The sequence below is a fragment of the Porcisia hertigi genome, chromosome 31 (genome assembly GCF_017918235.1).
Source record: "Porcisia hertigi strain C119 chromosome 31, whole genome shotgun sequence".
NCBI classification, from domain to species: domain Eukaryota; phylum Euglenozoa; class Kinetoplastea; order Trypanosomatida; family Trypanosomatidae; genus Porcisia; species Porcisia hertigi.
Genome location: NC_090590.1, coordinates 1,404,102 through 1,426,651, shown reverse-complemented (window position 1 = coordinate 1,426,651; position 22,550 = coordinate 1,404,102). Strand labels below are relative to the sequence as shown.

The window sequence follows — 22,550 nt, the reverse complement described above, 5'->3', positions numbered from 1 at the left end:
GGAACGGGGAAGACGTTTTCTTTTTCTGCAGCGCTGCGGATAGCTTTATTCCATTGTTTCTCTTCTATGCTCATTGTGCTGCTCTCGCAATACCGTTTCCGTCCCGTATTTACTACTCATATGATCTATAGATGCACCCCATGGCACTGCGCTCAACAAAACATAAGCCATGGGGGTGTGGTGTGGGGGGGGGGGGGCACAGAGTGAATCTGCACATGTCTTCCAACATATGTTTGGAGCCGCTCTCTGGTCTGGTGGGTACGTCCTGCTTGGGTATGCATATGTTTCTTGGACCTTGTGCCCAGGGAGTGTGAGCGCTGCCCTCTCACCATTGGGTCAAACAGCCTGCAGCCACACACACCTTCCCACTCGTACTCTCTCTCTATCTCCGTCTTTGGTCAGACGCGCAGGCAGACAATCGAGGGTTCGCGATATTCCAATAGACTCACCGGCTACACGATCCACCTTCCTCCTTCTCATCCTTTTGACTGTTTGCAAGAAGAAGAGCGATGCTTTTTTAAAAACAAAAAGCCTCACACCCGCTGGTGCCCCCTGCAACTTTGGGGTGGTCGGGGGTCGCTGCCGCGTTTTGCAGTCTTCTGCTATCGTTTCTTGCAGGGCTTGTATGTACGCCGCTGCTTCCGCTGTGGTGGGCAGAGAGGAAGATACGGTGCCCACGACGACAACGACGACAAGGACGACTACGATTGGTGTGCCGCCAGTAGAAATGAGGCGCCGTTGGATCGGGAAATAAAAAATGAATACGACCGCCAGGTCTCACCCCCCTCCCCCTCGCACCACAGCGAGTGGAGTTTTTGTCCACGCCGATAGCGTTGTAGCGAAGCGCTGTTGTACGCCTCGGGCCACATCTGCATGGGATAATTTAAAAACTCCGATCATCGATGTCGCGCACGAATGTGCGCCGCCTCTTGGCGAGACCCAGGTGCACGGTACAGCTACAATGCCCTGCCGGGTGAGAAGCCTTGCGGGTGAGGCTGCCACGCCACTTTCTTTGATGCGTTGCCAGCCCTTCAAGTTGAATAAAGGAAGGCCCTCCAAATTCGAGGATGCGCGCTCTTCTGTTGTAGATGGCACGGGGGGATCATGAAAGGGTTCTCACGTCGTCCGATCTGCAGGCCCCGTCAGTGGGGGACCTCGTATGCCCCTCTCGTCCTTTGCTGATCCGAATACCTCGCCAGGTTACTGTCCTGTCCAAACATTGCGAAATGCCAGTGACACTCTAAAACAAAAAAAACAGCTGCAGAGCCTCACTTTTCATCACAAACCCCCTCACCCAATGTGAACAGGCAAAGTAGTAAAGGCGGTGAAGTCCAGAGCACCTCCACTGGCGCTAGCACGGCTGTAATGACAGCCGTATCCCCCAGCCACCTCTTTTCTACACACCGAAGGTCCTGGTAAGCGCGCCGCAGCTATGGAGAACCTAGATGTACAGCTTCAGGCCATATACTCAGAGTTGCAGCGAGCCCAGCTAGAGCTACGCGAAACACTTGAGTCGACGGAGCGCGCCAAGGCAGAAAAGGCGCGCATGGCACATGAAATAAGGAATATGGAGCTCTACACGGGGACTCTCGATAACGTTATTGCCTTCATTCTTACGGAGATGGAGGACGCTGCAGTCGGAGTAGAAAAGGCAGAGAGGAGGTGCACAAGGCAATCTACATCTGCGCTGGGGAAAATCGAAGCGATCCAAGCCAATCTGCTGAGTCGAGTTGCCTCGTGACAGCTTCTATCTCTGTGCGTGTGTGTGTGTGTGTCAGCCGGTGATGCAACAAGAAGCTTGTAACGGCTGGTGTGTCGATCTCGGAGGGATTTCAAGTAAAATGTTGGCTGCTCATTGGAGAGGTCGTCTTCGCTTGTAGTGGTTGGGCAACCGCGTTGGTTTGTTTCCCCTCCGCCCGCCCGCCGCATCCCCTCTACTAAGAACGGATTTGAATGTTTTTTTCCAAGGGCAGACAAACCGGGAGGGGAGAGAGAGGGGGGAGGAGGGCACTCTCTTTTATAGTCTTCTCGAGTTTGCCTGACTCGCTGGGAACCGGTTATAGTGCGGTGATTTCGTGTATAAATATGTATATATATATGTATATGTATGTGTATATGTATGTATATATATGTATATGTATATGTGTATATACTAAATACATGGTCCGGTTTCAGCACTTTATGTCTTTAGTATTTTCGCCTCCCCCTTTCTCCTCTCCTGTGCTCTCGTGATTGATCGCATACCTTCTGTGCCCACGACATGGCACGCGATTCCGCCTCCCCTCTCTCTCTTCCCCCCCAAAAAAAGAAAAAAATATCCCCCAGTACACACACACACACACGCACACACTCGGTGGGAACCAACTACAATCACTCAACCTCAGACACAAAGTCGAAACTTAATTTTTTGCTTCATCCGTTTATATACATATGTACATATCCCGTATTGCTTAGGTAACTGCCGCTTTCTTCAGCCTCCCACCCACACACTTTTGTTTTTCCCCCTTTTCTTTTCACCCCTCCCCCTCCTCCCCCCGCACCGCCCCCGGCACACCTCAGCCTGCCACATGAAGCCCAACTTCTTCAACAACTCAGAGCTTATGCTCCTCCGGAAGGATGGTACCACCGTCCGCGCCATCGATGCCTTGCAAGACATCGATTACGTGTTTGTGTACTTCTCCGCTCACTGGTGCCCACCGTGTCGCGCCTTCACACCGGTGCTGAAGAAGTTCTACGATGCCCACCACGCCACAAAGAACTTCGAAATCATCTTTTTGTCGTCGGATAAGTCCTCAGATGAGATGATGAGATACTTCCGAGAGGCGCACGGGGACTACTACTGTCTGCCATACGCCGACGCAAAGTCGATGTCACGTGTCTGGAGTGACACATACAGGTTTCGGTCCATTCCTACGCTTCTCTTGTTTGAGAACTCAAATCCGCGCAAAATAATAACGCGATGTGGACGGGACATGGTCACACAAGACCCATCCGCGGAGACGTTTCCGTGGCCCAACGCAGACGCATTGCAGTTGGCTAAGCCTTCAGTCTTTACCTACATACGCAACACCGTTGTTGTTCTGGCCATCGTGTTTGTCCTCTACTCCTTGACGAGCCGCAGCAAGTGATATATGTCCAACTCGTCTTGATGCGTTCTCATATACGGACCAGTTGTCTAATTGAAAAAAAAATGAAGAGTGTGAAGAAGAAAACGAAGAAATGCCGCGGAGCAGATTGATGGCAACCGGCCCTGTTCGCTGAGTGCAATACGCTCTGCGTCTCACAGCTGTGGCGCCAGTGGGCGCACCCTACACCTCTCTCGCGCTCCCATATCACCACCATCCCTCTTTCAGTCATTCATGATTGCTTTAGATGAAAAACAGTTTTTTTTCTTAGGCATGTTGTAGAAACATTGTTTATCATTTGGGAGAGGGGGGGGGTGAAGTAAGGTCTTCATCTCTTGATCAAGAATATTGGACGATGCTTTTCCTGACCCCCTCCCGCACATACGCACGATCACCTCCCCTCCCCTCTTCTCTACCCCCAGAGTGCTCGCTCCTAGTGAGCGGCTCACAGCTCGCATGTGCTCTTCGAGCTTAGTTGAGCACCGCGTTCGTCATGCCTGAATCTCCTCTAACGGCCACGTGTTTGAAGTTATTTCATGGATCCACAACTCTGCCGGGGCAGTGGTGGTGGAGGGTTAAGGGGGGGGGGTAGTAGAAAGTGTCATTCCACACGTGACTTTGGCAGAATGGGCACACACAATTGGAAGGGGGGACCCCCTCCCCTGCCCCGCCCACCCTCGATAAAAAAATCCCACGTGGCGCTCTTAAGAGTAAAAAAAAAATGCGTACGTGAATCGAATTTTGCGCTGTGGGGCGGTACCCCTCCCCTCCCCCCTCCTACATCACTGTTATATATGCGCTTGCATGTCTCTCCTATTCTTGCCTCCACCTCCCTCTTTTTTTTTCGTGTTTATTCTCCCACTTCCTAATTCACGACACACACACACACAAGCCTTCACAAGCACACAGGACCATCGCCTTCTTCGCGGTGCTGCTGTTGTTACCGGAACCCCCGCGCATCTTGTCCCACCCGAGCGCGAATCCCCCCCACCTCACCCTTTGAATCACGCGCGCCTTTTGAAGGGCCATCCAGCGGACGCCTCGCGCTCTCCTTGCTCTGTTGTCACCCTAATTGTTTTAAATTTTCATTTGTCTTGAGAACACCGTCCTCTCTGTATAGTCCATTGGCCTTGGGCTAAACAATATTTGTCGAGCTCACTACTCGCTGTGTGGTGTGGCACACACACACACACCCACTCACCCCCTGATGGCACTTGACTCAGTGTGGCACAATCGTTTTGCCCTTTTTTCCCCCTTTCATCCGTCGCTGTGGTCACTCCCCTCCAGGAAACTCGCGCAAGATGGGCTCAACGAATATCACGTTCGTGAGCTTCATTTTGGGTTTCTTTGCCGCTGTTGGCGTCGCCTTCTGCATCGGTTTTCTGGTGATTCAGGTGCGCCGTGTCCTCCGCGCACGATCGTCCCGTGCGTATGCTGACGCGCAGATCGTGTCCGTCCAAGACGAGGGAGAGTTCGGGGTTAACCCTCATGCGCAAGCGGAATCAAACAGACGCGATAGCAGCCCCGCCCACAGGCTAGCGTACAACAACAGCCCCATTCCTGGTCAAAGTCGTCGCGACAACTACGCCGATCGCGACGCGGTCGAATACCGCAGGGAGGGTAACGTTCATTACTGCGATCTCGATGGAGGCGTCCGACCGGCATCGCCAAACGCGGAGCGTGTAGAGGGTGTCCCCATCGAAACTCGCGTGCGTCCACGACGCAATCTGCCGCGTGCCCCCGTCGTCGTGCATCATGGCGACCAGGAGGTTTACCTCGATTTTCGCGGGGTCACCCGTGTGCCCCAGGCTGGACCTCCACCACTCACGCTGGAAGAGAAGCAGCGACTAGAAGATGCGCAGAATCGTGTGGCGTCACCGGAGTTCTATGGCCGTGCTGAATATGAGTTCCGGCGAGCCTCCAACAGGAATACACCCACCGTGCAGCTCAGCTCCTCCCTGCTGCGTGATCTGCAACATCAGTACGGCGCGGCGTCAGCATCCGCACACTCCTTGGCCCACTACAGGAGCGAGGGCAGTGTGGGGAGCATGAGTTTCCGGCACGGATCACCAGCGGGGTCGGCACGGCGCGCACGGCACAATCGACAAGGTACTAACCCAAACAGCTTCAGTCTGCCGAATGGAAGCATTGGCAGTCTCCAAGTTTTTCAGCGACATAATAAGTCACTGACACGCAATGACCTCGACAGCAGTACAAGCCCCCAAAAAACACCACAACCGCGAAGCTCTCCCTTCTCGGTACACCGCCACCGTCACGACGATCTCGAGAGCACGTCCGACGATTTTGAGGATGCCTCATTGCAAAACAACTCCTTTGATGCTCGATGCCAACAGTTACGCGAGTTCCTGCTGAAGCAAGAGCAGCAGATGCAGGGCCAACTCTCTCCGATGTCTGGCCCAGGTAACATGATGAGCGGCTTTGATCAAACGAGTCTCCTCAGCACTTCTCCTGTCTTCATTGATCGCCCAGGAAGTCCCGGGGCATCCGTGGCGAGCGGTGGCCTGGGTGGGCTTGACGGCGTGCGTGCCACAGCAGGCTCGGTGTCACCCCTAGAGGACCCAAGTGCGCCGTCACACCTGTCCTACACTTCAGCTATGGTCGCTGGTGCGTTGCCCTCGAATATCTCCACTCAGAACCGCCGGTCTCGGTGCGCCACGGCGGCCAATAGCAGCCTTGTGGGGCTGGGATTGGTAACGTCCAACTCGCACGTGGACTTATCAGTACCGCCCTCCGGTGCTGAACCCACACTGGCAGGGGCAAGTGGGAGGCCGCACAGCAGTGCAAAGTCAACTCACTCCTTGTTGTTAGCCAATACAGAATCTGCCAGCGCGCATCATCATGCGTCCTTCTCGGGCGTCGGCAAGGGGAGCGTTGGCAGGGTGGGTGCGCCGGCCAGTCTCTATGACACGCCCTCACCGAAATCAAATCACTGGAGCGGCAGCCTGCGTTCGCCATTCTCGGTACCCAGTAATGACCCTGTGACCGCATCCGACTCATGAAGTTCTGGGGGGAGGGCAAATGGGGGGGGGGGAGGCGGGCGTCGACTTCGGTCTCGCCCCCGTTGGGCGTGTCCGCGCAGATCACAACAACACGCTCGCCGGATCCGTGCAGCAACAACAACAACGGAAAAAAAAGGGTGGCGTCGTGACAGCACTCGAATGTGTGTTGTTTTTCTTGTCCCTGCTGCTGCCGGTGGCGGTTTGGGCACCCCTTTTTGTTTTCGGCCACCACCACCACCACCACCATCTCCCAACTCCACCAGAGCCATTCAGACGGAAGCGATACCACTGGGAAAGATTGACGGTGTGTGTGTGTGTGTGTGTGTATTTGAGTCCCCTAGACAATACCTGTAGAGATAACCCGCTGTGTTGGAGGAAAACCAGCGGAGGGGGGAGGAGGCGAAAACTCATGGGACCCCGGCTGCGATAATTAGAGAAGGAGCCGAAACGGGTGGTGTGCAGCTGTGATGGTTGTAGGGTTAGTACGAGAGAGAAAAGAGGGGGGAGATCACTCGAGTGGAGAAAGAGAGCCTACGCCTCCTGTTGCTACTGTTTTTCTTCTTCATTTTATGTGACCTCCTTACCGACTTGAGAGCGTCGCGCATCACCTCGCTTTCAAGCACGCCCTCGTCGTATCTGTGAATGCCTACCGGCCCCCTCCTCCTCTTGTTCGCTATTCATCTGCCCCTTTCTTGGCGCGTATTGATCCACGCCGTGTCCCCCCCCACCACCCCCACCCCCGCCTCTCTACCCCTCACTCCCCCCAAAGGACACTCCCCCCCCCCCCCCATCAATAAGGTACACGCACACACGTTTTTGTTTTTTCCTCCCCCTAAAGAAAAAAAATTAGGGCTCCACTCAACCGCCTCTCCTCCCCCTCTGCAGAGTGTGTACTCGGTCATCCCCCACGAATCGCCTTTTTTTTTTCTTTTTGTGGGGGTGCAATGTTGCTTTTTTCGACGCAATCCGCTCAATGAAATATAAATATTTTTATATACAGTTTTGAGGTCCCCTGTTTACACAGTGTTGGATGCTTCCTTGTCATATTAGTGGCCATGCAGCGCTGTGTAAAGGCGGGGAGAGGGAGAGCGCTGGGGGGAGGGGAGGGGGGAGGGGGGTCAGCGGCATCACTACATAAAAAAAGGCAACGTGAACGAAAAGCGGGGCTGCGCCGCCACCTCTCTTCTCCCGCAGAATTCATACACACAAGCGTTCAAAATCGCACGCCGTTGAATATGTCTCGCACAGTCTTTCCCTGGGTCTACTTACAACTAAATATACACGTAAATGTATATATGTGTGTATGTGTAGTTGTATCACAAAAAGATGATTCCCTACATGCAAACGCTTCACTTTACTTCTCTGCTGCTCCCCCTGCTCCGCCTGCAACTGAGATCGCGTAGTCAACATCACCACTCCCCATCCTTTTTGTGTTTGTGCTTCAATTTTGTTTTGTCGCATACGCCTCATTATAATCCGTGACGAGCATACACCCTAAACTCTACACGAGTACCCTCTATTCACCGCCACTACCACCAGACACACACACACACACCTGTCCTCGGAGGGCCCTCTCTCTCCCCCTTTTTCCTTTACCCGCCTCACCTCACTAAACAAGCCAGCGGCTCGTCACCCCAGTTCGCCGACGAGCGCTCGTTTTTTTTAATCGCTCAGCTGAGAAACCACTCCCCTCCCTTCTCCTCCCTCCCCTTCCCCCCAGTAAAAACAAACAAACAGAAATACACGCTCTCCTCGACACAAGTGAAGGGATTCTGAGGGAGTTCGTACAGCCCCTTCATCCGAAGGCCACACACACACAAAAAGGGGGCTAAACAGCGTACAGCGGGGAGTGAGCCCCCCTCCCCCACCCCTCCCCCCGCCCCACTCCGTGTCGAATTTCCTAATGAGCATTTCTGTTGGAATAACGGCTCTACTCTGTATTGCCTGCGCTGCTGCTTTGGGCTTTGGTGTTGCAGTCGCTGTGTTTCTTTTGATGTTCTTCGGCTTCTGCAAATCCTCACAGGGTGATCTGGCCGATGGACACCGCCGCCAACGTGGGCGCAATGCTTCAAGGCGGCCGGACTCGACCGGTGGCGGCGAGGCGGCTAATGCAGAGTTAGGATGCAAGGGCATTCCGCTGAACTCACGGCCCCCGCGTTTGACGCCGGAGCAGGAGATCCTGCGCGAAAAGGTCTTGGAGAAGTATAGGCGCCGTCAGGCCCGCCAGCAGCGCCGCCGAGAGCGCCAAGCTGCTCGTGAGGCACGAATCGTGAACGTCCGTGAAGGCGATGGTGAAGGCATGGCAAGTGAAAATGAATTTGATGACAGCTCCTCCGTGACCACCCAAACAACGCTTAAGTCTGCCGCCACGACGGTACGGACGGCGTCAACTCTTGCCTACGGGCGCGGCACCTACCTCTCACCTCCCCCTGATGCTCGTGCAGTGCACCTGGATGAGCACAACGAATGCGACGAACTGCACAGTGCTTACAGCGGTTGTTCGCGACGCAGCTCTGGCACTGTGCACAGTCGCACCAGCCAGGGCACCATCGCCACCATCAAATCCTACCTGCGCCGCCAGCGCCAGCGCCAGCACCTGCGTCGCCGCGAGAAGCAGCAGCAAATAGAGATTTTTAACCAATGGGCGCAAGACCAGTTGGCACCGTCCTCGGATTTGTCGCCGTCTTCAAAGTCCTCTGCGTCATTGGGGGACAATGGCGATGAGAACACGATCGGTGGACACGCTCGCCGTGGCACAGGAACGCCCTTCGGCGGCTGTAGTTCTCACCATCGTCTGCACCCCGAACGCTCGATGAGTGTGGCGAGCTCAGAGCCTCGTCCGCCGGAGGAGGTGCTCGCCGTCAACTGCACGACGTACCCAGCTCTCAGGAACGGCGAGCGCGGCTACCTAGATCGCCCTTGCGTCAGCCATCACCGCCAAGCGCCCAACGAGATCGTGATTCTTGAAGGCGAAGATGAAAGCGGGAGGGTCGAATCGAGTGAGTTCGAGTGCTCGGAAGCGGGGGTAAAGGTGTGTCCATCGTACACACCGGCGGTGGAGAGCTCCGGGTGTGCCGCCCACGGTGGATCCGGCGTTGGCAGCGGGACGCACGTCGACCGTCTGCAGCCTTCTCCCCCGAAGCGCACGTGGAAGGATGTCGAGCACAGCGTTGCACTTAGCGGGTTTTTCAGTAACGGCGCAAATCAGAAATGTCTGGCCGGTGCAGGCCTGCCGCTACTCTGGCAGCGCAGCGACAAAGAGACGCCAGGCCCATGCCAGCAGGTCCCTGGAGAGCTGACAAAAAACTCCGTCGGCATTCATGAGCCGATTCACAGAGAGTGAGCGCTGATGATGTCAAGAAGGACGGCTGAACTTGTGGGAGGGCGGAGGGGAACGTACCCCCATAGTTGAAAGGCAAACGTCGGTGGCTGTGTGGATTTTTTAATGAGGCCTCCCCTCCCCTCCCCTCCCCCCCCTCCCCTACACATCGCGGGTGACGGCTGCTCATGGACGACTGGGCGTTGTCATTCGGCGTGCGCAGATGTGTGCGTGTGTGTGTGTTCAATATGAACAACAGTGTATTGGATCCAGAAGGAAGGCCTGGCTGTGGAAACTTTTTTCTATTGAGAGATGTCAGATTACATATTCTGCACCAAGCCCACGTCGGTCTTCTCCCAACCCCCCACCCCCTTTTCCGTATTGGCATTGGGGCTGGGGTCTGTTATCTTTTTTGCCTCGTGTGATTTGGTTCTCGGTCCGCGCGCGAGTGCTCCCCCCCCCCCTTCGCCCTTCTCCCCTGTCCCTCCCCTGATAACGCCGTCCGCTTCACCATAGTGTCACAGCACCCACTAACCTACGTTCAGTGGTGGACATCGATCGACTGTCGCTGTGTCCAATAAATTGGCTGACGTCACCTCGCCATTGTCAGCGCACCGCGTGCCATGTGGCTTACTTCCAACGGTGGACAACTTTTGGTGGCACTGTGGAAATATGGATGGTGTGCTGTGTGCTGCTCTGCCAGCACAGCGGGACTCACGCACTGCCCGAAGCCCACCCTCATCCCCACATCGCGATGGGGATGAAAATCGTCTCATTGTGCGCATCTCGCTCGCGCCACGTGGTCTCCCCCCACCCCCACCGCGTGTCTGTCGCTGCCCCCCCCTCCTCTCCACCTGTCCACTGGAACGACAAGCTGTGGAGCTCCTCTGCGCAAATGCGTGTTTATACACGGGTGCCCTCCGCTTAGCGCGCCCGCTGTGGTCAAAGGCTCGCAGGCCACGAAGAGGGCAGCAGGCTCCTGCTGCTAGACGCGCACAGCAGCGTCTCACCATCCGCGCCACACACGGGCAGGCCGCCCACGAACCCGCCCCCTTTGCCCGTGACGTCGACAGGCATGACGTATTGGAGCCATACAAGGTGCCTGGAGGTTTTTTGGGGGGCGAGCAGGAGTGGTCGCCGAGAGTAGATGTGAAAGCGTATGCCTACTAACCAGCCCCCAGGAGACTGTGCAGATGTGCGAAGCATGCCGCTCCTTCCACGTCTGACCGGGGGGCGCGGCGGGGGGATAGCTGATGGGGGCCAGATGCCGACAGCATGGTGAGAACACGTCGAATGGTGCCATCGAGGCTCGAAACGACGGTGTACGAGGCAGAGCAAGCAGGCTGAGTCCGGGGTCTGTGAGAACCCTGGCACGGGGTTTGCCAACCGCCTCCTCGAGCGCGCGCGCTGCATGTGCTGAGAGATTGTCTACCCCCCAGCACCCACAGAACAATCGCCACTACGCTGGGCCTTGAGCAGGACGTTGGGTGCCCGCTCGCATGCATCACCGGCATTGCCGCCCCGAACCCAAGAGTCGTCTGGCGCCGATGGAGCAGAACGTATTAGAGAGAGAGAGAAGGGGGAGCACACACGTAAAGACGGGAAGAGACTCCTGCTGGGTGCGTGTGTGTCTGGATTTCACGACAGGTGAATCGTTCTTTTGGACGACCAGGACTTGACCGCTGTTCAACAAAATACGGATGAACTCAGTTCATTCACGAATACATGGGATTGACGTGCTCATGGTAGAAAGACGCTTTGAACAACAGAACAAGAAGAATAAAGAGGGGGGGATGCACGTTGAAAGGAATACAAGAAGGTGTGCAACTCGCTCACAGAGTAGCGCGAGGCGATGTGGTTATCCCCCACTTTTTTTTGTATCAGTTTTTTGCTGTTGTGGTGGTGGTCCTATGAGTTGCATCCTGCTCACCTCTCTCTTCTTTTTTTTTGGGGGGGGGGCTTCTCGAGTTGCTTGACGCTGTCTAGCTTCTCTCTGAACCCGCAACCGTTTTTTTTTTTGCCTCCCTCCCTCTGTCCATGCAACATCGCTCATCGATGACAACCCGAATAGTTCGGCAAGGAACCACAATGATGGTGCGTGGAGGAGGTTTGGGGGAGGAGTACGGAGAAAGGACGTGATGTTTTGGTGTACGCATGTGTCGCCTCGTTTTGGCCGTCACGATCTACTCGTCTGTGATATGAGCGTGATGTCCTCCTCCCCCCTCCTCCCCTCCCTCCTCCTCCTCCTCCTCCTCCTTTTTTTAATGTGTCTTTGGTATTATTTTTTCCGTTTACGGTTTCGCTTGTGTCCATCTCCACATTGTGTCACCCCACTCCTCCTCCTCCTCTTCGGGGACTGCTGCCATACGCTGGGTGTTTTCGGGGTTCTTTTTTTTGTTCGTTTTTGGTGAAAGGGGGTGATGCTGGCGCTCTTATCACTCCACACAATCTACTTCCCATTTTACTTGTTGACCCCCGCCCCCGCATCCCACCCCTCCGCTTGTTGAGCACGACGACACATCTCCACCATTGATGGTGGAGATGTGTTCACACTGCTATCGCTGCTGCTGCGAAGACGGCTTACGACGACTACGGCACCTTACATTCATCTCTCTTTTTTTCCAATGAGACCCCCTCCTCCTCGGTGTGAGTGCATGCATATGCATATATACATATATACATATATACATATACGGGTCTCATCTGTTTAGGCTCTTCTCCCCCCCCTCCTCCTCTTTGAACCTCATTAGACGAAAAAATAAATAAATATATATATATATATAAACGCGATGTGGAGGGAGGAGGGGGGGAAAGCGGGGGGCCCTCATAATCAAGCCTAAGATTATTTGAAAAAAAAAAAGCGACGCGCGTTCCCCCCTCCCTCCTCCCCTCACTCAAACCTTTTTTTTTTCTTCGGCCTTCTCCATTTTAAAGCTTTGATAACTCTCCTGACGGCCTCGGTGTCTGGAGCGTCCATTCAACTGTATATATATATGTGTGTGTGTGTCGTTATGGGTACCTTCCATCTCTTCATTGTGGTATTTTTTTTTGTTTTTTCCTCGTCTCTCTCCCTCTTTGCTGTGATTGCCGTTGTTGTTCCTTCCTCGCGTTTCCATTTTTTTTCAATCATTTTACCACCCCAAAATAAAAAATCCCCGCATCGCTGAGGGGGGGGGAGCGATGAACAAAATCGTCTGGCTGTAGTGTGGAGCTCTGTCGATGTAAAGATGAAGCGGGCGTGGGGGGGGGGGGGGGCGGAGATTACATTCCTAACTCCTTGGCCAAGGCGCGGAAACAAAACACACACACACACACACAGAGACACCGACAGACACACCGACACCTATACAATGTGCCTGTGTATCCCTAGTGAATGTGTACCTGCACGCACACGTCTGTGTCGCACAAAGAGGCAACGCAATACGAAATGCATCCATTTTCTTCTTCGTATTCCCTAGCTCTTCAAATGTGCGTCTTTTTTTTTTGCATTCTTTGTGTGTGTCTGTGTGTCTGTGTGTGTGTGTGTGTGTGTGTGTGTGTGGAACGACAGTCAGCTTAATCCGCGTGTGTGCTAAAAAGGCGTTCGCTACGAGTCTCGTGACTCGCCCCACACGACGCGCCCCCCCCAGTGGTTTCTTTCTCTACGGAGTGACACGACGAATAAACGCATCACACACCTATTCTGCCGACCCCCCCCCCTCCCTACCTCTCCCCCTCCCCCTCAATGCAACGTCCCTTCTTCTCATGAACATGACACGTCAATATCGCCTCACTTCTTTCCCCCACCCCACCCCCACCCCCACCCCTTACACACATACATATACACGGTGGCGAACGCCATCACCGTTTATATTTTTATTCCACGGGGCAGTAATGTGAGGATGGCCTACAACCAAAAACAGTTGGAGGTCTACCGGCAGCTCATCAACGAAGGAAAACCCTTCCGCAGCACCACATGTCCCTACTGCAATGGGCATCGTGATGCCACCGTGAAGCATGTCCACCCCAGCACGAAGCCCTCCAGTGCGTGGGATTTTTGGAATGATGTGTTGGTGCGCAAGTACGCGGCGGTGCAGTCGCCAGCCGCTCGCGCAAACAAGGAGGCCTTCCTTATGAACTCTTCGGCAGAGCTCCACCCACCGTTGAGTGACCCCACCGCGATGAATAGCGAGCAGGCGAGGGAGGCGGAGGCACCGTATCCTGCCGTCACTAGTGGGCCACGCATGTTCGTTGTCGGACCAATGGTCGACCAGAGTGAGCTTCCGTTCCGAATGTTGTGCCGTCAGTACGGGGCAACGCTGGCATACACACCGATGCTGCATGCAAAGAGCTTCGCGGAGGGCGCTGCGTACCGATCGCACTTCCTATCTGTGTCTTCACCGGATAAAGTAAAAGCGGCCATGGAGTCACCGCTTCCGAGCCCCTCTGTCTCAGCGGGCGCGCACGATGGCAGTTGGAGTGAGAAGGCAGATGTGGGGACGGAGATTAATCATGCCGTCGCCAACACCGCGCTCGTGGACAGACCGTGCATCGTGCAGTTCTGCGGGAACAACGCAGACACCGTCTTGAAAGCTGCCCGATTCGCCGTCCTCGGTGAGCATGCGGCTGCAGAGGAGGATGCCGGCGCCAGCCACAGTGCTCTCAAGACCCCTGTGTACCCAGTGCATGTTCGAGTGCGTGGGTCATCGTGCTCAGATGGACAGCCAGAGCACCTTCTATATCAGTGCGACGCGGTCGATCTCAACCTCGGGTGCCCGCAAGGCATTGCCCGCCGTGGCCACTACGGCTCTTTCCTAATGGAGGACTGGGAGGTTATCCACACTATCGTGCACACTCTTCATGTGGAACTGGAGGTGCCTGTGACAGCGAAGATCCGTGTTTTCGATCACCCAGACCAAGCGGAGACTACTGTTGACGATCGTGAAGGCACCACCCATCGCAGCCCCGTCACGTCCGGAGAGCAGGAGCCGCTGAAGGGGGACTTTGATGAGGCTCTCACAATCCTCTACGCCCGCATGATTCGTGACGCAGGAGCGCAAGTGCTTTGCATCCACGGCCGCACACGCAACATGAAAGGGCAGCAGACTGGGGTGGCAAACATGGAGCTCATTCGTCGTGTACACCGTGCGCTCGGTGGCACAGTCCCTGTCATCTCAAATGGCAACGTGCGCACCTACGACGATGTCATGACTCACTTGCGGGAGACGCGGTGCGAGGGCCACATGTGTGCCGAGCCGCTGCTATGGGACCCGAAGCTGTTTAGTAACCCCTCCCTCCCCGTCATGCCAGGACGTACCCACGGCGCCAACAAAGCGACGCGACTCTCCGCCCTGCACACGGCACTTGTGTACATGCAGTGGGTACGCCATTACCCAGTCGACATTGGTTTTGTGAAGGCGCACCTCTTCAAAATGTGTTTTCACAGCTACGAACTGCACGCCACCTTTCGTGAGAAACTGGGGCAGCTCAAGACGAACATCTCCAAAGTGAAGAAGGTGGAGAAGGGAGGCGACAGGAACGAGATGGACGCAATGCGATTGTGTGCAGCACCGGGAGCCGAGGAGCCAGCTGCACCTGGTGGTGCCGAGCGCGAGGAGGAGAGTGACGAGGAGAGTGCTGCGGTCGCTGCAGCCGCGGCTGCGGCGTCTGTATCTGCCTCCGCCTTTGAGCAGTACCTTGACGCAATTGAGGTGCACCTGCGAGCCCTAATGGAGGCTGAGCATCAATGCTCAACGGACGGAGAGCAGGCCAAGACATTGCAGGCGGCGAAGGCAAAGCTGAAGGAGGAAACAGTTGACATATGGACGAAAGAGGACAGCCTGGGCATTGATTTCTGAAGAGGGGGCACCCCAGCTAAATCGCATGACGGGGCGGTTTGTTGGAGATATCACAGCCCCCCACACACCCACCCACGTGCCGTGTCGAGTAAGAATATATTTAAAACAAAAAAAGAGTTAAACACCATAGCATCACCCCACCCTCCTCCCTCGAAATGTTTATCCTGCTTTGTGTGTGTGTGTGTGTGTGTTTTGTTGGTATATTCCAGCACCCCTAAACGGAAGGAACCACCGTATTGATGTGAACACAAACACACATGCATGTTATGACATGCGGTCGCTTTGGTTGCCGACCCTACATGCACCCCTCACTCCCCCCCCCTCACCCACACCCCACCCCCTTTTCCCCCATGCTCTAGAGCTGCTGCTCTGCGACCACTTAGTTTGCGCTACATCGGCAACTATACGTGTGTATTCGAGTTCAAAGAAAAAAGGGGGACTCTCAGCATAGAAATCCCCTCCTTTCATCGTCTACACACACACACATACATATATATATATATATATGTGAATATTCTCTCACCCTCTCTTCTCGCTCCCTCCATCCGTTCCTGTTGTTGTTGTTGTTTGTTTGTTTGTTTGTTTGCGTCAGTCTTATTCGACGCGCTTTTCTGCTTCTCCGTGTGTGCGTTTGTGCCAACTTCTGCGTCGGGCACGTATTGAAGACGCCGTAAACATTTTTGTCGTTGTTCTCTCGTTCGGGGCCTTTTTTCTTTTTCCGAGAGAGAACAAAAAAAAGGGGGAGAGAAGGGGAGAGAGCGGCGGTGTGAAGTAAAAAAAAAGACTCGAACCAGGGGAAGAAAGGAAGAGGGGGGGAAGACATTTGGCACACTGCGCAAGTGTGACGCTTTCAAGTAAGGGAGAAACACATGCTTCACTACCCGTTTTTTTTTTCCAACCCCCTCCTCCTCCAACAGCACCCACCCACACACACACACACACACCAACCTCTGCATTCCACTCGGATCCCCTCGCCTTGAGCTCAATGCTTTCATCTACGATGCCCCTTCCCGCGGATGCACGTGGGCACACGGCGCCTTCGATATGGCGAGTCTCCACCGTAGTCACTGTGCTTCTCTTGCTGCTCCTCGTCACGGCCTGCTCGCTCACAAGTGCTGCTCCCACCGCTGCTACGGAGAAGACGGCTCGGCTTGAGACATCGGCGCTCAGTCAACCCTCGGGGCGTGGGCTTCAAGACAATGCTTTCACTCAGGCTTCCATTGCGGAGACGCTCACCACGATGAACGCCGGCACAAAGTCTGACCCACCATCCGGTGCCCCTCCCTCATTAAAGGAAATGTTGAACGCAGATCCACGGAAGCCACTGGAGCGGGTCATCGTGGGACCCATGCCAGACTCAATCAGTGGGGGGGTGACGCTTTCTCATCGGAGTTCTTCTCAGGTCCGCCTAGAGCCAGTCACTCAAGCGGTCGCCTATAAGGGGCGGTTCATGCCCAAGCTGCGTGTGCTGTACACCAAACCAACAGCACTCCAATCAACGGGTGCGGATTCCAGCCACATCTCGGGCGCAGCACCCTGGCAGAATGACGGTGTGGCGCCCCCGAAGGAAACCCTGCAAAGGTCCCTCGTCGTGCCTCTGCACGCTCCTGTGGCAGCCGTAGAAGATGAGACTGAACTGGCGCCTAGGACGACCTCGCAGAGGCTTGGAGCGTCGGCTGCGGCGGATCAGACGTCGGTGAGCTCGACCGGCGATGGTGGCATCGATCCTTCCGCTCTCATGTATGAAGAGAATGCCCCAACGCACAACACCGCCAAGCGCGACGTCAGTCAAGTGGATCCATGGAACAGGTATTACAAGGATGTAGTGATTGATACGGGTAGCACCGACGCCTTTTTGCCCATCAACATCATCGGCAGCGGCACCACCGTGGTCAAGTTCAAGGGAAAGGTTGGCAACGTGATCAATGCAGTTGTGCAGCTCAAAGAGCATCGCTACGACAAATCTGTGAGTAAAGACAACTGCCACGGCATGTACCTGCGCGTGGAGCTGAACAACCGCTACCTCGTCAACCGCCGAACATGGGACTTGCGAGAGCACGAAGCCTTTGATGAAAACAGCGACGATGCCGACTCATCCGAGAACACGGAAAGTAGAAGCTCGCTCAGCTTCTGGGATTTCTTTGCACCAGCGTTTGACAACAGCGCACTGTGCGAAGCGCTACAGAGTGTGTCCCTGCGTGTGAATAAGGCTCCAGTAACGGAGGAGTACTTCATCACTATCCAATCCAGTTTGATCTCGCCTGATGAAAAAAATCAGTACTATGCGAACGTGTCCTTCTTCGATGGCGCAGGCTATACGTGCGCCATGAATGTATATATTGCCCAAGAGCCTGCAGCGAGACAGGAGCGGATGCAGCTCATCTTCGCCCTCATCTTGCCGCTCCTGGTGCTCTTTCTGCCGCTGTTCTTTACAATGCGGCGCGCAGACCTGCTGCGGCAATTTCTGTTGGACGCCGACTTCGCAGAGTGGATGTGGCTGCTGCCATTGCTGCTGAGCAAGAAAATGCTGGGGGGATTGAGGGCAGGTGTGGATGGGGTGATCCGCCTCCGCTCCGCCTATGAGCAGCGCAGATTACAAACGCAGTTGATGCACCTACAGTCAGTGCGCCCAAATACCTCGGCGGCGACGGCGGCGGTGCTGTTGGCCACGGAGGAGCAGCAGCAGCAGTCGGGAACACCACCACTCGGATGGGGTGCAGTCGTTCCGGCGTCACCGCCGTCCACGAGGGTGCCACATCCCGGCGGCCCTCCCGAATCAGCAGATGAGGATGCACAGAGGCCGCTGCTGCCGCCCTTTCGGACGCTTCACGAACCTTCTGCGCAGCGTCAACTCCGACAAGAGGAAGCAAGCGTCGAAGCATGTGAAAATAGGGGCCCCGACTCCATGACCGCTCGTGCTCAGAGCGGGACAGGCTTCGGTGAGTCACACGACCGCACCCACCACCACCATATCTGCCACCACCACACTGATGGCCATTACAGCGATGTGACGATGGCCCCACCTCACCTGGGGTGCCCCAGGGCCATCCTCGAAGAGGATGGAGGTAGCCTCTTGTCCATGACGGGCGGTACCCACGGAGCCTGCCGATGTTGCCAGGATGGGCGGGAAGGCAGAGTGGCCTCTGAGGCCTCAACAGCGGTGTTGGTGCACGTTCCGCCTTTGGCGGATGCTACCGAGCACTTGCAGGATAACCACCGGCGTGGAAGACGCGCGCGGAACAACGGATACGACCTGCTCTTCACCACGGAGGAATCAGTTCATGGTGAGCAGAGCCCTGCGGCACTCGAGCAGCCCCAGCGTACGGCAGGTACACAGCAGCAGTCGAGCGTGAATGACACTACCCAGACTGCGCCGAAGCGGCCTCGTGAAGAGGAGGAGGCGATATTGTCAGGTGGAGGCTCCGTCGATTGCGTGGCCGCCTCCGAAAACTGTGGCCGACTGCTTCCCTGCAACACCACGACCCCTCCAGTGCTGGCGGCAGCAACGACGACACCCGAACCTGGGCTGGCAACAGGGGTGCTCAAAACGTCGCCAAACGAAGAAGAAGAGGAAGAAGAGCCTTTTTGCCGAATCTGCCGGGACGGAGATGACGTGGCGCCGCTCATCACGCCCTGCGCATGCACTGGATCTGTTCGCTTTGTGCATGCCACCTGCCTTGACCGCTGGAGGATCGAGAGCGCGAAGCGTAACTTGACGAACGTAAACCAGTGTGAAATATGCAAGGAGACTTTCCATGTGAACATTGGGCGATGGACGTTGCTGTGGGAGAGTTCGAGACATGCCCTGAATGGGCTCTGCTTATTTCTGGCGTGCCTCACCCTTGTTGTCGCGGAGACAACGCTGACGCACACAGTCATTGGTGAGATGTCGTGCTCGGCTAGCTACCACCGGGTGTCCTACGGAACCATGTTTCGTTTCGAGGGGCTCGCGCTGACGTTCCTCATCTACGGCCTCATGGTGCTGCTGGTCCTCTGTGCCAACCTCATCGTCTACAGCTGGTTTTGCAGTCGGTCAGATGTAGAGGAGTACATTGCCGAAATGCACATATTGCCTCCCTTTTACACTCGGCGGAACGTAATCCTCATCCTGGTAGTGTGCGTTGTGCTTCTTGCGCAGGTGCACGCAACAGGATACCTATTCAAGTACTTCCTGTACAAAACCAGTCACATCGTTTGGAATTGGGAGACCTCCCCACTGATGGGTGGCTTACTCTTCTCGCTCTTCTTTGCTGGTATCATCAACGTCTGCAGCGTGGCGCGGCAAATGTACATGGAGCACATTGTCAACCGCAGCCGCGGTGTTACTTCGGCAACGGATGTCGTAGTGCAGCCGGTCGACGACGCTGACCATTCAGCGCAGGGGCTGGATAACAGCAATGACGGTCCTGCCTCTGAAGCACCCCTCCCTCCGTCTCAGGTTTCTTCTTCTGACGCCCCCGGCAGGTCCCCGTCGGCTCCGCCAACGCTCCCCACAACATGCGAAAACACAGAGCAGCAGCCGCAGCAGCCCGAGGATGAGGATTTGCACTACACTCGACACTTTAGTGTACCGCCTGAGCTGCGTGTCATTCGAGCCTTTGAATACTGCCCGCCGCGGAGGAAGCCGCCTAAGGGATGAGACGAGGTCTCGAGAACACATATCAGAATAGTGTGTGTGTGTGTGTGTGTGTGTATATGTGCTCGGCGTCGTTTTTTTTTTTTCCAGGCGGATGGGTCGTTACGTCGATATATGTTTGTATTGTGTGTGAAGACATTTTTTGTCGGCTTCTCATCGCTCCACCCCCCCCCTCCCGGGTCACCCTGTGCAGGATGTGCGTCTACACATATTGATGAGGAGAAGAGAGAAGAGAGGAGGAATGTGGCTGCTCACTCGGCTCCGCCTTCGTCTTTTCATCTCTCTTTTTTTTATGGCGCCTGTTCATGGCTCATGATAACTCCCATCCAAATGTGAATGAGTAGATGCACATTTTTTTTTGTTTCATGGTGTTCTCGTTTTTTATTTTTCGTTTTGGGTCGGTTGCCTTCTGGTTTGCGGAACATATATAAATATATGACTTTCATATCTTTTATTGCTGTTCTCCTTTTGGGGGGGGAGGGCGGAGGGGGCAGAGGGGCTGCGGTTTTTTTTGTGCTGTTCGACTTCGCAGTACTCCTCCACCTAGACATCTCTTCATCTCAGAGACGGCCTTCAATGATTTCACATCACAGACCGCTTTGGGGCACAGGATGCCGGTTTGTGGAAGTGTTAATATGGCAAAGATGTGACTTGGGCCGTGAAAGCATGCATACGAGCATACATGTGTGTGCGTGTGTGCGTATGTATGCATATATATATATATATATATATACGGTGTGCGGCTTTATGTCCTTTTTTTTCGAGGAAGCTCGGAGGGAGTTGGACGGAAGGGGGGAGGCGATAAAACATTCGTAGGCCACAATGGAAGGAACGTCTTGATTCCACCTGTTGGTGGTTCTTCTGGTTCTCTTTCTTCTTTCCTTTTGAAAAGAGGACTTGGTGGTGTGACGCCCCTCCTCTTGCCCGTCATTTTGTTTTTCAACTATCCGTGCCCTGAGAGTATATGCTACACATATGGCCTCATCCTCCTCCTTCCGCCCTCCCTCCCTTTCCGGGCGAGGCGAGAGGCGGGAGGCGGGGGGGGGGGTACTGTACTCTCCTCAATGCGACACACGGGCAACATGTGCACGCCATCGATCGCGCCTTCCCTTCTCTATAAAGGAACTCGAACTCTACATTGTCCAGCGTCGATGTTGAGGGAGTACAATAAAACTAACTGAAGAAGCCGGAGAAAAAAAAAACGAAACCACAAAAAAAAATGATTTTAATTATTTTCGAGGTGTGACTCGCAAAATGTAGTGTGACTTTGCCGGCCATCTCCCCACACCCCCATCATGCACACACACACACACACGCACACTCTCTTTTTCACTGTTGTTCCCATTCTAGCGTATAGCCTGTTTTGGTTGCTGTTCCCCCTCCCCCCCCCTCTATCACCCTTTTTTTCCTGATCTCGCAGTGCAACATCGATGATCAGCGAAGAAATATGTCAAAACGAAAAGCGAGGGAGAGACAAGGACAAGGCTGGAGAGGGCTTCTGATATCATACATTACGCCTCACTCTCCCTCTCTCTCTCTTCCCCTGATGTAACGCTGTTTTCGTTGAATGGCAAACGCTGCGTCGACGGCCGCCGTTGTGGGCCCAATATTCATGTGTTTCCCTTGTTCCCGCTTTCCCCCTTTCTGTGTTTTCGCAATGCGCACCCTCTGCTCGCCTTGCCTTGCCCCCTCCTCCCCCCGTTTTTCCTTGTTCTCTCTTTACCCTGTGCTCGTCGTCGTCGTGTGTGTGTGTGTTTGTTTGCTTGTTTGTTTGCTGTGTGTTGTATGCTCGGAAAGAGCGGGATGGGGGAGGGAGTGCACAACCCTTTTCTCTATTTTTTGTTTTGGCTTCTTCAGCTCTTGGTTTATAGCTGGGGCACAACCGGCCCACCCCCCCCCCAGAGATGTTGTGCGAAACGCGTATAGGACAGGCCCCCTCACGTTGGAGCCGGACATCGCATTGCTACCTTCTGTGTGCACGAGGTGTACTCTTGTGTAGGTACTCTATATATATATATTCGATTATGCGCAGTGTGTACGGGTCGATTACACATATTTTTTGTCGTAATTCTGTGCGGCCACATTGAACCGAGATCGTCACTACACTCATAGCCAATATTGACCAGACCCCACCCTGCAGACCCTCGGCTCTCTCATTCGTAGACCCCATACCACCCGAACCGTATCGTGCAGACGACGACGAACTCGCCATCCTTGATGGCAGGGGGGGGCAGCTCTTCTCATTGAACATCAGGGCTCTCCCTTCCCAGAAAAAAAAGGGGTAGGGGGAAGCGATCTTCATGGGTACCGATGAGTACCTGTAGGTCATTCCTTTGTTCCCCTTATCCCTCTCTGGATTCGTGAATGCCCTCACCCCGAGTCCCGTCAATGTGATTACAAGTCTCCTTCCTATGTTCATATATATGTATATGTGTATGTATATCCCCTCTACTACTCGTCCTGACACCCTCTCCTTCTCTGACCGCCTTTTTGGGGGGGATATCATTTCCTCCTTGATGTAATCTGTTGTCTCTCTCTCTCCCCCCTCTGAACCCCCACACGCCAAACCGGGGATGGTGGTGGTGGGGCACGCACTGATTTGATTGCACCCAT

The 22,550-nt window shown here is 54.8% G+C and overlaps 6 protein-coding genes across 6 annotated transcripts; all 6 read left to right on the top strand.

Moving 5' to 3' along the window:
• Positions 1 to 1,546: 1,546 nt before the first annotated feature.
• On the top strand, positions 1,547 to 1,741 carry JKF63_03928 (uncharacterized protein; the record flags this gene model as incomplete). The annotated part of the gene is made up of 1 exon (XM_067899925.1): positions 1,547 to 1,741. One exon carries the CDS (start codon positions 1,547 to 1,549, stop codon positions 1,739 to 1,741), a length of 195 nt encoding a protein of 64 aa, XP_067755131.1.
• An 826-nt stretch (positions 1,742 to 2,567) lies between these two features.
• On the top strand, positions 2,568 to 3,128 carry JKF63_03927 (uncharacterized protein; the record flags this gene model as incomplete). The annotated part of the gene is made up of 1 exon (XM_067899924.1): positions 2,568 to 3,128. The coding sequence occupies one exon, from the start codon at positions 2,568 to 2,570 to the stop codon at positions 3,126 to 3,128; it is 561 nt and encodes a 186-aa protein (XP_067755130.1).
• Positions 3,129 to 4,426: 1,298 nt separating this feature from the next.
• Positions 4,427 to 6,145, top strand: JKF63_03926 (uncharacterized protein; the record flags this gene model as incomplete). The annotated part of the gene is made up of 1 exon (XM_067899923.1): positions 4,427 to 6,145. One exon carries the CDS (start codon positions 4,427 to 4,429, stop codon positions 6,143 to 6,145), a length of 1,719 nt encoding a protein of 572 aa, XP_067755129.1.
• A 1,903-nt stretch (positions 6,146 to 8,048) lies between these two features.
• Positions 8,049 to 9,488, top strand: JKF63_03925 (uncharacterized protein; the record flags this gene model as incomplete). Its single annotated transcript, XM_067899922.1, has 1 exon — positions 8,049 to 9,488. The coding sequence occupies one exon, from the start codon at positions 8,049 to 8,051 to the stop codon at positions 9,486 to 9,488; it is 1,440 nt and encodes a 479-aa protein (XP_067755128.1).
• Positions 9,489 to 13,345: 3,857 nt separating this feature from the next.
• JKF63_03924 (uncharacterized protein) lies at positions 13,346 to 15,301 on the top strand (the record flags this gene model as incomplete). The annotated part of the gene is made up of 1 exon (XM_067899921.1): positions 13,346 to 15,301. One exon carries the CDS (start codon positions 13,346 to 13,348, stop codon positions 15,299 to 15,301), a length of 1,956 nt encoding a protein of 651 aa, XP_067755127.1.
• A 985-nt stretch (positions 15,302 to 16,286) lies between these two features.
• JKF63_03923 (uncharacterized protein) lies at positions 16,287 to 19,940 on the top strand (the record flags this gene model as incomplete). The annotated part of the gene is made up of 1 exon (XM_067899920.1): positions 16,287 to 19,940. One exon carries the CDS (start codon positions 16,287 to 16,289, stop codon positions 19,938 to 19,940), a length of 3,654 nt encoding a protein of 1,217 aa, XP_067755126.1.
• Between the last annotated feature and the right edge of the window lie 2,610 nt (positions 19,941 to 22,550).